The sequence below is a fragment of the Lithobates pipiens genome, unplaced genomic scaffold (genome assembly GCF_037356315.1).
Source record: "Lithobates pipiens isolate NorthernLeopardFrog02 unplaced genomic scaffold, aLitPip1_a1.2 Scaffold_18, whole genome shotgun sequence".
Lineage (NCBI taxonomy): Eukaryota > Metazoa > Chordata > Amphibia > Anura > Ranidae > Lithobates > Lithobates pipiens.
Window position 1 is genome coordinate 550,311,891 of NW_027507758.1, and position 17,039 is coordinate 550,328,929.

At 42.4% G+C, this 17,039-nt stretch overlaps 1 protein-coding gene across 6 annotated transcripts in view; it reads right to left on the reverse strand.

Moving 5' to 3' along the window:
* The window catches only part of ITSN2 (intersectin 2), a 250,355-nt gene that overhangs the window by 140,958 nt on the left and 92,358 nt on the right, over positions 1–17,039 (reverse strand). For 5 of the 6 annotated variants that reach the window (XM_077488889.1, XM_077488887.1, XM_077488886.1 and 2 more), the window contains 5 exons: positions 14,762–14,852; positions 13,021–13,163; positions 10,512–10,575; positions 5,367–5,504; positions 535–614 (listed from right to left, as the gene is read on the reverse strand). In XM_077488889.1, coding sequence (XP_077345015.1) covers positions 535–614; positions 5,367–5,504; positions 10,512–10,575; positions 13,021–13,163; positions 14,762–14,852 — 516 coding nt within the window. Of the gene's footprint in view, positions 1–534; positions 615–4,833; positions 4,951–5,366; positions 5,505–10,511; positions 10,576–13,020; positions 13,164–14,761; positions 14,853–17,039 lie in introns of those variants that run through there. The other variant, XM_077488890.1, reaches the window with a different exon arrangement.

The following is a 17,039-nucleotide window of genomic DNA, read 5'->3' on the forward strand; positions in this document are numbered from 1 at the left end:
ATATAGACAAAATCTCAGTTTATCCCCCCCCAAAAAAAAACAGCTTTGAATGGTTCATTTCATACAAAAGAAAAAACGTGCAAATCACCGGGCAGTCAGGTTGTGTTTTTTTTCCCACATGGAATAATTCATTTAAAGCTGCATTTATCCAGGAAGACAACCTAAGATTTAATCTGTATGGTGAATGCACCTATTGCTTTCACTGCGGGAATTATGATGTGAATAGAGAACATGGACTGTGCACACCTATTTCAGCTGATCTACAACTAGCAGGTGAGCTAGCTACTTGTTGCACCAATTCTTGCTAGAATTAGAATACATTTAAAATAAATAACAAACGTACTTACACTAATTGCATTTGACATGCAGGCACCTTGCAAGGTCTTTCACACACAGAGAAGATGAGCCTGGGGGTAAGCCAAATACTACAGCCCCTGTGCACAAACGTCAACTATCGTTTCATCTCTAAAGTGATTAGGCCTGAACACATAATCAGCCATAAAAAGAAGTTAAAAAAAGGTTATCTAGATTCACCTGGTGTCTTCTTCTGAGGGGGTTCCTCTTCCTGCATCCTATAGTAGGTGGGCAGTGTTCCATTAATGGGATCAGAACCACTAAAGAGATAAAACCAAACAAACAAGACTCTGAAAACATCAATATATGCTGTAGGATATGCATAAATAAGTTCAATTTTAAGTTGGGTAAGAAAAGCGGATGATCAAATACGAAAGTCACTGTAAAATATTAGTTCCTTACGTAATATTTCAGGTTTGTAATGTAAATAGACAAACCCTTCCTGCAGCTTTTGGAATAATCATGAAGAGAAGCTGCAAGTAAGGTACAGACGGTGATATAAAACATGAAAAACATTACCATAGTGCCCTACACTTCATCCTTGCATTATACTCCGCACCCACAGCGAAGGTCCGTGTAAATGGCCACCTATCGAATGCCTTCTCAAATCACAAATGGTACACATCAGGGATGCCGCCTTTCTCCTCTAATTTTTGTCTCCACTCTTGAGCCCCTACTCCAACGTCTCAGAGTAAACCCAGATATCAGAGGCATCCTTATTGCAAAGCAAACCCAAAAGTTGTCTGCCTTTTCCTAGCTTACTTAAATACTCTATCACATTCAAACTCCTAACTAATCTACAGATCAACTTCTCAAAATCTGAAGCTTTGAATGTCTCATTGCCACAGGATGTCCTTAATGTGGGTCAAACTTCCCATTTAAATGGATTCAAGATACGATCACATACCTAGGTATCCAATTACCATTTAAACTCACAGATTTATACTCTAAAAACTTTCTCTCCTTATTATAAAGCATACATCACAACCTTAAGTCATGGTCCACTGGTCTGTTCCCCTGGTTTGGCAGAGCAGCAATGGTGAAAATGAATATCCTACCAAGAGTACTATACCTACTACAAATCATACCGATAAAACTTCCAACTACATTTTTCTCATCATTCCAGAGAGCCTTGTTCCAGATTGAGTTATCATTGACTAACGATTCCCAAACTAAAAAGAGAGCATAGGCCTCCCAGATGTTTTACAATAACACCAAGCTTGTCAACTAGCTAGCATTATTGATTGGAATGTTCATTTCAAGGTCAAAGTATGGGTACAATTGGAACATGCAATGACGCCTTCTCCCTTAAACCAACTCCCCTGGATTACTAGCAGCCATATCCCGTCATCATGTAAAACTCACCCTCTGATTAACGCTACACTAGTAACTTTCAGAGAAGCCTGCCATAAATGTACAATCTCATCGATCCCAGGTCCCCTGAAGCCGATATGCCAAAATCCAGACTTTCCACTGGGCATGTCCTCCTCTTTTCTCCTAGATGTCTGGCCGCATCCCTCTGTTCACGCAGAACAAATTTTTCATAGAGGCCGTCTCCTCACTCTGCAATCACTTTCTTCCCAGATGATAAAATCGGTCATTCCCCTTCTGGTCCTACATCGAAATTCGACACTTTGACACATCCCAACCCAGTACCAACTGGTCCCGACAGCTTACACCATTCAAATCAATTTGTTTAAGACAAGAACCCCAAAAACACCTAATCTCTGACATATATTTAATGCTTTTTGCCAACCTTGACCCTACATCTAATATAGAAGGCCGCAGATGGGGAAAAAGAACTATCCTTAGATCTCTCAATACTTGAGTGGGAAAACATCTACACATATATACACACAAGGGGATGGTAAAATGTCTACATGCAAGAAAACAGATTTAAAATCTTTTCCAGATGGATGGGACTCCCCTTAAGCTACATAAGATACATTGACCAACAATCTCACCCCAGTGCTGGCATTGTAATGAAGAGTTGGGATCGCTTTTGCACATCTGGTGGTCCTGCCCTCAAATACAACCAACCATTCTGTACAGAAGTTCACTGTCTCACAAATCAAATCACCATTTTTGCTTTAGAGTACTCACTGGCACAATTCCTGCTGCACCACTCCACAATGCCAAAAAAGACATGGCTATGCTCTTTAGCCATGCATCTTGTGAATGCAGCCAGGTCATGCATCCAAAAAAAATTGCAAAAATGGAGGAACTTGTACATCAAGTAAAAGATACCCCCTCTAAATTATTGGACACATGGTCCTGTTGGTTGCATTTTATCACAAATGCAAGGGGCACCTAGCATAGCTATCCACTCCTGGGGCAAGAGAGGATGGGAATTGGTGTCCCCATTCTCACCCTTGCCGTTACCTTCAAAGGCCGCTTACAGCACCCACACCCCCAGCTCAACCCCTATTTCTTTGCTAGTTCCTCCTTACATTTTTATCCTTACATCTTCCCTCTTACATGTTCAATTCAAACCTACAAAAGAAGCCATGAGTGTCTTTCCTTAGGCCCAAAGTGCCCCAATCACAAAAGGTTTGATATGTTACACTATGGGCCTTCAAACAAGATTTTTCTATGTATTTTATTTTATTTTGGTTTGCTTGCTATACACAGCTTGATCAATGCCTTGTAACAGGATTACCAGCTGTATGACACTAGTGCCATTGTGTGTGTCATACTATAATTTACTTTAAACAAGATACCTTCCACTGTCCATTGTTACTACAGCAGCTCCATCCGCAACTATGTTTATTGCTGTATACTTTTTCTATGCAATAAAAATTAATTAGAAAAAAATAAAAAATAAAAACAAGACCCCAGAGCCAGGCTGCTTCTTACAAGCTGTGCTGTCAGTTCTTTGTTGGCAACCCAAAGCATATCCAGTGTTCGTTTCAAGACTGCACCTCTGTCTGTGGCTCCCACAGAGTTTGAAGGCCTGCCCATTGCATGCAGGCCTCTGCAGGAGATGTGGCTACATGAAAAAGGCCTATTTAATTGATAATTTTACTTAAAACTGCACTTTAAGTTGAAACTCTGGTATTGCTTAAATTTGTACATTGGCATAACCCACATGGCCAACTGTCACAAATATACAGTGGAGAATATACAGTATAATATTAAAGTGGAAGTAATCTCCCCTATCGTTTTCAGCCAAGGAAGCTGCCATCTTTGCCTCTGTTTAATCTTCAACTGCTATGGTGCTGCACATGTGATTCGTTATGACACCAGCCATTGGATGGTTTGATAGTTTGGCTGAGAGCACAGCCAATGTGCAGTTAGCATTCCCGGCATGCCTTTTTTTTAACTGTTTAAATCGATGGGTTTACTTCCACTTTAATCTCAAACCTAATGATTAAATAGAGGGGAGGCAGCTAATTTTTACAACAGGATCATGCTCTTCTAACGGGATGTGGTGTATTGTAAAGGTGACTATACAGAGTTTGAGGTTTAACATTCAGATTACAGGTTTGAAAGTGCTGGGACCAAAGTAACATGAGTGCTTCAAGGCGGCTAAGGTAAAGGGGCCCAGAGCAGAGGCACATCACCTGGCACCTCTACCGGTTACCAAGTACAGGTTACAAGTCCTGTTTGTCTATTCTCTGGTGAAATAATACAATAATTCACATTACTAAGCATGCAAATATTTTGCAAATATGCCTTCAGGGCCAAACAAAATGTTAAGCTACAATGAAAATGATTGTGAGGTTATATATTATCTGATTGCAATACTGCACACTAGAGCCGTTTGCTGCCAAGAACATTTTATGCATGCAGTCATACAGTACTGAATGGGAATTTACTTATTTTTCTTCCAAGTGCAACAATCAAGAGAAAGTGATCAGAAAGTTGGAGTATACAGAAGTACGTTTTACTATAAGGTAGCTAGATATCACTGTGCATTACCTGGTTTTCCTCATACACCCAGTACAGCTCACATAGTTACAGCTGTTATTAGGTGCTAGTGTACTCACCTTGCCCTTCCCGTACAGCCTATGTAGTTACAACTGTGTATTAGCTGCTAGTGTACTTTCCTTGCCCTTCTCATACCCCCGATATAGCTCATGTAGGTATAGTCAAGTAGCAACTACTAGTGTACTTTTCCCCCTCCTTATACACTCTCACATAAGTACAGCTATGGATTAGCCGCTAGTGTACTTACCTTGCTCTCATACACCCAATACAGCCCATATATTTATAGCTTTGTATTAGCTGCTAGTGTACTTGCCTTGCCTTTCTCATACTCACCCCACAGCCCATGTTGCCACAGCTGTGTACTGGCTTCTAGTTTACTTCTCATAAAATCAGTACAGCCCATGTAGTTATTTTGACCCACTTATACACCCAAGTACAGGCCATGTAGCTACAACTTTGTATTAGCTGCTAGTGTACTTACCTTGCCCTTCTCATACCCCGGCACAGCCCATGTAGTTACAGCTGTGTACTGGCTTCTAGTTTACTTACCTTGAACTCCTCATACTCCCAATACAGCCCATGAAGTTACAGCTGTGTATTAGATGCCAGCATACTTATTTTGACCCCCTCTTACACCCAAGTACAGCCCATCTAGTTAGAGCTGTGTACTGCCTGCCTTATACTTCTCGCTGGACTCTGTTGTATCTTTATAGAAGCAGTTGGCATAATTTAAAAGGAAGCGAAAGAGACCTCGTTTCATCTTATCAGGACTTTATGCTGTGCTGGAGTTCCGTTGCCACAGTCTGAACACTACAGATAAACTGCAGGAGAGACCACTTGCTGTCTTGTGACAGAGCAGAGATATAACTATACCCACACAAAGACCAATCCACACCACACTGGTAGCTTTATTGACCTGTATCCAAAACTGGCACTGGTATGCATAAAATGGTGGTAGCAACTGAACTACAAGAGATTGCATGAGGAGGACAAATAATGAGTTAATAACCCTAAAAACAGCTTGTCACTATTTTAATAATATACAAAGAAAAAAAAAAAAAAAAAGATAACAGAGAACATACCGGAATGCAGGGGGCACTAGATCTTGAGGCAGAGTCAGTGGGAGAGGCTGGCCAGCTTTTGCCATGTCAGTTAGATGCATGGCTAACACAAACTCATCTGCTTTCAGTTTTCCATCTCGATCAACATCTGCAAGAGACCTAGCAGAAGGAAAAAAAAAAAAAAGGCAATTATATTCTATTTTATAATATTAAAAATTCCCATTATCAACAGTATCAGAGTAAATGTGTACTTTCACTCTGCAAGTATCTATTGCTTCACCACTTTGCTCAGGCACTGAAATCAAAAATCAGTATCCCTTGGTGCTCACACATGGCCAAGTACTCTCTCCACCTCCATATGACAACACTGGGTGAACCAGCTATCAATCACCAAGTACTAGTTGTTTCCAGTGATGTAAGTAACACAGTTAAAATAAACTGAGTTACTTAAAGCAGTTACTTTAGAGGGTAACGAGTAATCTAACCGATTACTCTTCCCCTCATGGTAACGCCGTTCCCATTACTTGGGCGGCGTTACCGCAATTACATCTACCGCCCGGGACCAGGCAGACGGGACTAGCGAAGGGAGTCAATGTCACCGCCTCCATCAGCGAGATTGACACCTCGCGAGGGCCTCTTCCCGACAACCCTGGCCGTTTGTTGTCGGAGTCTGCGGGCGGGGGCTTATCAGAATCCGGGAGCCCCCTTTAATAAGGGGGCCCCCAGATTCACCCTATATGAATGAGTATGGGGTACGATGTACCCCTTACCCATTCACCTGGAGAAAAAAGTGTTAATAAAAAAAACACAACACAGGTTTTTAAAGTACTTTATTAGACAGCTCCGAGGGTCTTCTTGCTACTTCGGGGGTCTTCTCACCGAGCTCCTCCACTATCTTCTGCTCTTTTACTGCTAGCTCTTTTACTAGCGGAGAAGCCCGGCTTTTTCCTTAGTCGTCGCCACCGCTGTCTGGGGGTCTTTTTCTGACTTCGGGTGTCTCATTCCCATAGGGTAGGGGGCCAAAATCTGGGGGCCCCCTTGTTAAAGGGGGCTCCCGGATTCTGATAAGTCTCCCGCCCACAGACCCCGACAACCAACAGCCAGGGCTGTCGGGAAGAGGCCCTTGTCCTCATCAACATGGGGACAAGGTGCTTTGGGGGTGGGAGGGTCACAGGGCCCCCCCTTCCCCAAAGCACCCCCCATGTTGAGGGCACGCGGCCTGGTACGGTTCGGGGGGGTGGGGGCGCTCGCTCGTCCCCACCCCCTTTCCTGACCGATCAGGCTGTGTGCTCAGATAAGGGTCTGCTATGGACTTTGGGGGGATCCCTACGCCCTTTTTTCGTAGGGGTTCCCCTTTAAATCCATACCAGGCGACGGGCTCGCGAGGTGTCAATTTCGCCGATGGAGGCGGCGAAATTGACTTCCTTCGCTAGTCCCGTCTATAGAATATTTAAAAAAGGTCACAGTTACTTTGCTGAGTAACTAATTACTTTTCCAGTGTAGTAACAGAGTTACTAATGCAATACATTTTTGGGAGAAGTAACTTGTAACTTAACTAATTACTTTTTAAAGTAAGATAACCAACACTGGTTGTTTCACACGTGTGGAAGGGGAGGGAGTCGCATGCTCCATATACTCTGTACCAGGCATTTCATCATATTCCTGGTATACAAACAGAGTGGTAGGGGTGCAGGAGGGTGAAAGGCAGAGATGAGTGTGGAGATACGAAGAGTAGTCAACTACTAGAGGCATTTTAATATAGCCAGCAATGGCAGACCTTATATTTCTCAGTCCAAAAAGGGACAGCATAGTGTGCATCAGTGAACAAACATTTAATTATTCCAGCATCCCACATTTTTTTAGACTCACATTACACAATAAAAAATATAGAATATTCACTTAAATTATCCAGTCATAAGAAAAGCTAAATTTCTGTTCATTTTGAATGCACCTATTCCTGAAAAGACCTATACGCTCACTGGCCACCTTATTAGGTACATCGGTTCAATTGCTTGTTACACAAATTTCTAATCAGCCAATCACATGGCAGCAACTCAAAGCATTTAGGCATCTATATGTGGAGAAGATGAATTGCTGAAGTTGAAATGAAGCATCAGAATTGAGAAGAAAGAGGATTTAAGGGACTTTGAATGTGGTATGGTTGTTGGTGCCAAACAGGCTGGTCTGAGTATTTTCAAAACTGCTGATCTACTGGGATTTTCATACACAACCATCTCTAGGCTTTACAGGGAATGGTCCAAATAAAGAGAAAATATCCAGGGAGTGGACGGTGTCTGAAGGAAAATGCCTGGTTGATGTCAGAGGAGAATACGCAGACTGGTTTGAGATGATAGAAAGGCAACAGTAACTCAAATAACCACTCGTTACAACCAAGTTATGCAGAATACCATCTCTGAACGCACAACACATCAAAGCTTGAAGCAGACAGGCTGCAGCCCAAGGCCACACCGGGTGCCACTTTTGTCAGCTAAGAACAGGAAACTGAGGCTACAATTCGCACAGGCTCACCAAAATTGGACAACAGATGATTGGAAAAAGGTTGCCTGGTCTGAGGAGTCTCAAGTTCAGCTGCAACATTCAGATGGTAGGGTCAGAATTTGGAATGAACAACATGAAAGCATGGATCCATTCTGCTTTGTATCAACGGTTTAGGCTGGTGGTGTAATGGTGTGGGGGATATTTTTTGGGCACACTTTGGGCCCCTTTGGGTACCAATTGAGCATTGTTTAAACACTACGGCCTACCCAAGTATTGTTGCTGACCATGTCCATCCCTTTATGACAGGAAGGCAAAGGGGGGTCCAACCCGGTACTAGAAAAGTGTACCTAATAAAGTGGCCAGTGTGTGGGTCATTTAAGCACATATTTATTTTCTTCTCAGCAGTCTTGAAAGTGTCTACTGAAGTCCTGTAGCACTGTTGCTTTCTAGTATGCATATGACACGATGCATCCAAAGAAACACAGCACAAAGTGAAGCAGGTCAAACGCAGCCTAAGACTATAACTGAACAATACACAAGGCAATTCAGAGATTGCGTTTGACCTACACGCATCGCGCTACATTTCTTTGTACACAGCATGGCCTATCGAAGTGCATTTGAACAGCAGACAAAGCCGGTCAAGTGCAGCCTTTTCTTGCCAATTGCTGCGTCAGCTATTAAAATGCATGCATTTCATAGGGAGATGCAGCATCTGAAAAGAATGCCCATCAAGTGATTTGCGGAGAAGCCATACTGACTCCCCGCTGAGAAAGAGGAGACAAGCTAACTGCCTACCAGTGTGCAGGAATCTAAGAAAGGCCATAATCTGTAGGATGTGGAACTTTTATATTTGAAATATCACAAGGTTAAAGAGAGGATCATATAACTCTGCAGGTAGCAGAAAGCCCCTCTATATGCGGACAACTTTAGCTTTCCAGTTCTCTCTATTTTTTTAGTTTTTATTTTGTAGATGGAAAACACTCCCGATTAGCTGGCCGCGTTTGGTCACTGAGCGCCTCCTCTCTGCCCAGATAAAAGTTCTGTTATTTGTACATAGCTCTGCAGAAAACAGTGAAGGATTTCCCTAAACACAGCTTGCCTTCCTTCCTTTGTTTCTAATCACATCTTCCAAGGTATGTGAATTTGCCTGCTCACATCCGGTCTCATGACTGGGGCTTGACTTTTATTGCTGCTTACTTGAACAAACAGAAGACGTTCTCTGTTATTAGAAATACTTGTGTGTGATGTCGGGAGGCGTTTGTATAGTGGAGGCCACAGGTGGGGAAAGCAGTATGCCACGGATATTCTCTGTGACCTATTCAGTTTTTTTTAATAAATCAAAGAGCTTTAATAAAACAGGTCTCTCTATTTTGCATTACATACATCTAAAAAGGGACACTAAACTCTACCTACCTTACTTCCTAGCAGCACTTACCATTTCTTCACCTCCCTCAGCTCTGTTCAGCTTCAGGGGCAAAGTCCCTAATCAATACTTGTGGGTATCGCCCAGCATGTGATTTGTTCAAAATTTATCATGTGGCAGCACTGTTGCCTGGCGATTGGTCCAGCCCTGTCACATGAGCTAGGGCCAAGAGCCTTCAGCTCTGTGTAAGCTCTGAAAGTTAACAGAGGGTTTTCTTCCTTCTCTCTCTCAACAGCTTAATGGCACAGTAGGGGAGCAAACTCAGGCTCGCCAGAGAGGAGTCGTTGTTTTAGTTTAACCAGTGGGTTGAATGAAAAAAAAAGGACTTGATTCCCTCATCCACACATTATGTCGCTTGCACCTATAATTGCCTATTCCGTGGACACTCCGGTCCGGTCCCTGGCTGAGCTGTCGGCAGTGGCTTCAGTGTGTAGGAGAGGCAGCTGACAGTGGAAGCCCAATATTAAGTCAATGGTTGAGGTCACTTCCCAGCCGTTGTCAGCTTTCTCCTGCACACAAAGGGTGCCCTTGGAGACGGACCAGAGCGCCATCAGAATAGGCAAGTACACAGAGGGGAAAAAGAATTTGATTCCCTGATGATTTTGTAAGCTTGCCCACTGACAAAAAAATAAAACAAATTATCAGTCATAATTTTAATGGTAGGTTTACTTTAACTGTAAGAGACAGAACAAAAATATCCAGCAAAAATCATTTAAAAAAAGGTATAAATTGATTTTTATTTTAAGGAGTGAATTAAGTGTTTGATCCCAAAATCAGCAATATTTCTGGCTCCCAGGTGTCTTTTATATAGGTAACAAGCTGAGATTATGAGCACTCTCAAAGGGAGACACCTGTCCAAAGAAGCAATCAGATGTTAAACTCTCCACCATGGCCAAGACCAAAGAGCTGTCCAAGGATGTCAGGGACAAGATTGTAGACCTACACAAGGCTGGAATGGGCTACAAGAACATCGCCAAGCAGCTTGGTGAGAGGGTGATAACAGTTGGTGATGGGATGCTGAATCATATACCAGTCACATAGGGACTGTGGTAAGATCATTGAGTTCTAATTAATTCTTCAAAACAAAAAAGACTAAAAACCCAGCTACATTCTCCATAATGAAAAATACATGAAGATGTTTCTTGTTGGTACATGATCCCGTACACGGGAAAGGTTAGCAACAACCTTTAGCACAGAACCACAATACGAAAAATACATGGTTCAAGCATGTTGGTCTACATTACCATATAGTGGCCAGCTGGGTCTGGGAAAGGTTGGATTGTACCAATGCATTCTTCACTTGGGACCCTGAAAACAAATGCAGGACAAATGTCAGCACTACTACCAACACAAGTAAAAAATAAATAAAAAATAAAATAATCAAAATTTTAATAATTAACCAAATGACTGACCAGCTAGAAAGTAGAATATAATAAGAGGGCATGATAACAAATAACAAGGAAGCGGCCACAGTACTTATGAATAGCTTTTCATGTGTTGAATTGATGGCTTTACATGCTACTATCAGGAGATTATTCTGATTCTAAAGGTTTCCCTGACAGTTTAGTAAATCAGTAAATTGGTGGGGATGCAGAATGGCCAGGCACCCTGGAGTGTTGAGATCTGCACTGGAATATTGCTTCTTTTTTTTAAAAACAGCTCAAAAGCTCTATTAAACCAAAGGAGTTTCCCTATAACTTGGAGTGGCAATAGAGCTTTTTTTTGTAAACTGTGGCATATACTCTACATGGTAGATTGTGGAATGGATCTTTACAGGTAGGGATCTTAGAAAATGTCATCTTATTGTGGTTTATACATAATATTAGGATATGCACCTCGCAATTAGGTGGTGCAAATGCAATCACTGTTGATGTCTAGGGCGAGATTAAGTTGTTCTCCCTAAAGCTGGCCATACATGGATCAAATTTTGCCGGTTCAGCAGGGACCGGCCAAGATTCGATCCATGTGTGAGCAGACTGATTGGGCACAACCAGCTTGTCTGATTTTTTTTTTTTTACATGCGACTACTGCTAACAGTAATTATTATGATCTGCCAGCCTTGAAGGCTCCCTGTCCCCCCCGCCCCCCCACTACCCCAACCAAAACAGAGTTCCACCCATATAAAAGTCAGTCCCACGGTCCAGTGATGCTCCTCCCCCCCTCCTCTCTGCGGCACTGGCATTGTTACTGTGGGTGCCCGGCTGTGGCTTTACAGCCAGGCACACACTGCGCATGCTTGAGCCGTGCTACGCACTGTAACTGATCGGACAATCATCTGAGACCTGTGACGTGTCTCAGATAAATGCTGAGAGGGAGGGGGAGAGGTGAACTTCCTTCAGGCCTGCGATGCCCCAGGAAAAAGTGGAAGCTGGATCCCTCTAAAAGGAGGGTATCTCCCCCCCCCAAAAGAAATGACATACCAAATGTTGCATGTCAGGGGGTCACCTTCACTTGAAGTGGAAGTTCCATATTTGGGTGGAACTCCGCTTCAAGGTTTGTTCAAAGCTTGGGATATTTTTTTTATAACTTAACCCTGCTTTAAACGTAAACTTTAAACTTCATAACTTTATCCCTGACCTGTCTGGTGTGCTCCTTGGCCATCATGATACCGTTTGTTCACTAAGGTTCTCCAACAAACCTCTGAGGGCTTCATGAAACAGCTGTATTTATACTGAGATTAAACAACACACAGATTGACACTATTTACATATTAGGTGACTTCTGAAGGCAATTGGTTCCACTAGATTTTAGTTAAGCGTATCAGAGTAAAGGGGGCGGAATACAAAATGCACGCCACACTTTTCAGATATTTGTAAAAAACGTGGGAAACCATTTATGATTTTCCTTCTACTTGACAATTATGTGCCGCTTTGTGTTGGTCGATCACATAAAATTCCAATAAAATACATGTACGTTTTTAGTTGTAACATGACAAAATGTGGAAAATATCAAGGAGTATGAATACTTTTTCAAGGCACTGTACATTAGGTGTAACTATAGGAAAAATTGCAAAAAGCAACGTGTCAATTGTGTTATTAAAGCAACTTTTGAGTCCCCTGCAACACAGCTTTATTATCTGTTGATGCTGCCAGTAGATCCATGGTAGGATCAGCAGGGAGAGGGCTCAGAAAAACAAACATTGTTAAATGCTATTGACCCATTGTTCCACTTCAAGTTTAAGGAAATCTATAAATTGACCAATGATCAGGACAACTTGAGTAGGCCTTACCATGTGACTTTGCACAAGCTATGCCGATGCTGGGATTATGGGATACCACAATACATTCTTTGGAGCCCCATCATACTCTTCAGCAAGTAATTGTACAAAAGATTTCAGGTTGTGGTAACAAACCAACTGATTTTATTTTGGTCATTTGGATTGAAATTGAAAAGTAAACCTGGAATTCTCTTTGAAATGTCTCCCATTGTGAATCTACAAAAGCTTCTGAGGTATTTTCTTTCCAACAGTTTGTAATTGCGCAATGGCAACCAAGATCTCCAGAATGGCCAATAGTTTGTCGGAATTCCAGTGGGGAAAGTCAGAAGTCCTCAGTAAAAGCACGGAAGACAAAGCATAATTTTTTAGGAGAGGCCAGCAATGGCAGCCTCTCTGATTTTGCAATGACTGGACTTGTTTAAATAATGCACTACAATTGCCATATGGTAGCAAGGCTACATTCATCATGGGATAGTAGATGGCAGAAGATGGTTATTAAAACAATGGCACACTCTTTGTACTAAAGCTGGACTCACCGGTCAGGAAACCAATCATGGATTTATCAAGACTGTTAAACTTCTGTCTGTACTTCAGCCTGGTGGCCTGGGGGACAGCCCAGTCCTGGCTACTGGCCTTGGGAGAGTTACCAGTCAGCGAAGTGGTAGATGAGGAATTGGAACTAAACATGAGCAAAAAGACATTGTACATTTATAAATGCCATAAAGCAAGTTTAATAAATGCATACTAATGACCATGGGCTCACAACAATGGCTTACACAGAACCTGAACGTTTCTTAACAGTCAGAGGAGTAAGGCTCTCTACAGTTTGTTCCTCATGCATCTTCTACTTAAGAAGATGGTGCTTATTCTGCCAGTAGCATCCTTGATAATTTTATCAAGCATCGTCCATAAAAACACAGCTCATTGAAGGTCAGGTGGATCAGGCGTTTTTTTTTTTTTGTTTTTGTTTTTTCAGGTGGGAATTGACCACTTTTGTGGTGGTTCCAATCTCAGAAGAGAAATATCAATAAGAACTGTTGCAAAGAGAAAGTCTGTAATGTTACAAATGATCCAAGCATGGCAACAGCACTGGCAGCACTGGCGGAAGCAACATGTTGATTCTCTAGTTTTAGAGTCATGCATACTACATGCCCAATTAATTTGGTAGTTGTAGCAGTAGACTAAACAGTAAAGATTAAGTTCAACTTTTGACAAAAAATAATAAAAACGCTATTTTTTTTGCAGATGGTGACAATTGTTATCCTGGACTGGCCTACAGTTTGTTTTTTTTAGTTGCCAGACTCCAATCCTTTTGCACCCAGAAGTATAACCCAAATGAATGAGAAAGGAAATACATTTAGCTAAAATGTATTTAGAATTCGTTATGTATATTTAAATCTTCGTAGCTTCCAGCTTTAAAGTGACAAACTTCTCCACAAAAGCTTAAAGTGCTGTTCTTGCAACAGGAAACACTGACTACTTACCTCTCCAGTGGGCGACAAGTCTGAAATTTGTGGTACTTAAGCCTTGGGCAGAACCTTGAGATCTAATATACTTCCACGTGTGGCAAATGCCTGGTCTCAAGCAGTGCTCAATGTTCCCTTCAGCTGGCCTCGTGTCCTATAGTGACATAATGGCTGGCAGGCGGAACCACAGCACGTGGTGGAAGACAGAAGTTATCAACACGCTAGAAATTGTTGAATGCTGAAAGCTTTGCCAGAGGATTTAGAACTTCGTAAAGAGGTAAATATTCATTGTCTTCTAGTGCTTTCAAATTGTTTTTAGGAAAAGACCAGAGAGGGGAATTCATTGAGACTGGAGCAGCGGTACATGGCAATCAAGCAGTGTCTAGCTTTTAGTTTCAAAGCTATAGCCCTTGTTCATGTCGACTGTGGCTTTGAAATCACGTGACTTCATCTAAAATCGCATGATTTCAAAGCCACGTGTCAGTGTGACTTCAGGAGCGATTTGGAAGAAATCTGTGCACCTGAAATCCTCAAAAGTAGCGCAGAAACTACTTTTTCCAAATCGGTGTGGCACAGCAAAGTCAGCATCAAACCCATTTGAACAGTGTGATTGCTGGCAATAAGATGTGACTTGTCATGCGATTTGACCTATCAAATCGCATGACAAGTCGCTCCAATGTGAACGAGGGCTAACTGAACAAGCGGAGGCTAGAAGCTGACTTGTTACTATGCAAAGCTGCTCCAGTTTTAAAACATTCCCCGCAGAGTCACTTTACAGTACTGTTTAATGCACACAGACAGAGATTCATACCTGCTGGAGCCCAGGTCTATGAGAGATTGAGTCTTCTGCATGCTGCTGAATCCTCCGGTCATTAGAGAGAGTGAGCTGTTATGGGGCAGTGCTGAAACACATTCATACATTAACAATGAGACATATTCACATACATGGCCCAGCATGTAACCGATATCACAGAATATTTCACAGCAAGCAGCTTCCAGGTTAAGCCCCCTTTTAAATTACAGCAAGCAACGCGACTGCAACATAAGCTGAGGATATTTGTATTTCAGTAGTAAAGCAGGTCTGGCACTGACAAGCCCAAAGTTATTATTTGTGTGCCGGCACTGCAAATGATTTTGTAGTATTGCCACAAAGCCGTCAGTAAAAGGTTGGGATGTAAGTGCTGACCAACAAGCTACAGACTTGTAAATCTGCAGTGATAATTCCGATACCCACACCCCACCTGTAGTGCAATCAGGCACAGACTACATTAAAATAGTAGTAAAGTCCATTTGTTTATGTTTTATCTAAAGGTAAGCCTGCAACCACTTCCAGACCAGGCCTTTTCTGGCACTTGTTTACATGTAACAAGCAGTATTTTTTGCTAGAATATTACTCAGAACCCCCAAACATTATATATTTTTAAAGCAGAGGCCCTAGAGAATAACATGGTGGTTGTTGCAATTTTTTACCACAGGTTGCAGGAAAGAAATTTGCTCAATTCCTCCATCAACAGAGTGTGACAGTGTTGATACGACAATCCTTCCTGCCGGGCCATGGAGAGACAGAGATCATTGCTAGCGGTTATAGCAGCCGCTAGCAGTAGTAACAGGTAAAAACCAGCATGCTGGTTATACCCAAGTTGATCGATTGATTAAGCCTGCCCATACAAGGTTTTGAACAGCCAAGATTCGAACTGTGTATGGCCTGCCTAAGACCCCAAACCCCTCCTCTGTCCTTAAATGCAGTTAAAAACACCAAGATGGGTGTTTTTGAATGCTTTCGATTTTTAAAAAATGGCGCCATAGACATCTGGGAAAACCGGAAGTGATTTAATGTCATCACTTCTATGTTAACATAGTGGAGAGCTGATCAGAGCCGATCCAGGCTTTGTTCGGCTGTCTGGCCAGCCAGCAGACGCAGGAGGGGGGCTTCCGGTCCCCTCCAGCAGCTTGCACAAGCAGTCCAGTGGCTAGTTAGCTGCTAGGATTGCTTTTACAAAAGAGCCGACTCTTGGCTCTAAAAAATAAATTTAAAAAATGGTACCGGGGTGATGCCTGCAGCTGCAGTCATCACCCCAGTATTACCCACCTGAAGTCAAGCAACGTTGCTGGTCTTGAAGTGGATTAAACACTTACCTGTAGGTACCGTAAATATCTCCTAAAACGTGCACGGTTCACCGGCGCATGCGCTCTGAAGGAACGATATGCCCGTGACGTTCCTTCATAGCTCTGCGCTATAAACCGTGACTCCTGCTTGCATGCAAGTCAGCCATTTAAAGGACTGGAGCCCGCAAACCCAGAAGGAAGATTGGCTGAAGATGGAAGCCCAGTCAGCAGGGACAGAGCGCGGCTGGAGGGCTTTGCTTTAAGGTATGCTTAATACGTAGGGTTAGTATGCAATGCATATGAGCACATTATAACTTGCCTTGCAGGGGAAACATGTTTTTATTTTTTTACTCTTCCAGTTTACTACCACTTTAAAGTGAAACTCCACTCTGAGCTCAGGAGCAGTGTAGCATTGTTGCCACATTAGGTGAACTTCACTGGCAGTATCAATGGCTATTTGTAGGACTTTGTAGAGGGAATAAAAAAAACAATGTGCTGGCAGCATATTATTTAATGGGATGCCACTTTAAAGCTAAACTCCAGGAATTCAGCCACTTTGTACAATGTTCTGGATTACTAGGGGTAAAATCACACAATGTGCATGCCACCTCTTTAATTTACATTTTTTATTGAGTACAGGCAGTATAGCTATTGCTATAGTTCCAGCACTTCAACGCTGGACCTTCTGCTACTGCAGCTGCAGAGTCGCATCCACCCCTCCTGCCAATCACTTACAAAATACAAAGGCTCCTGTGAATGGAAAGCAGAGGAGGGCGGGCGGGCAGTGCTGCTGTTGTAGAGACAGCAGTGTCTCTCCTGTCAGAGCTCTGGGAATATAGGGATAGCTGTTCTCTGGCTCTATAATACTGCCAGATGTAAATAAAAGATAAGTCCACAAAGTGGCATGCACCTTATAGTATGCCAGCAGATTTTACAAGGTGGCTGAATTTTTTGTGTTCAGCTTTAATTGTCTGATTTTAGCA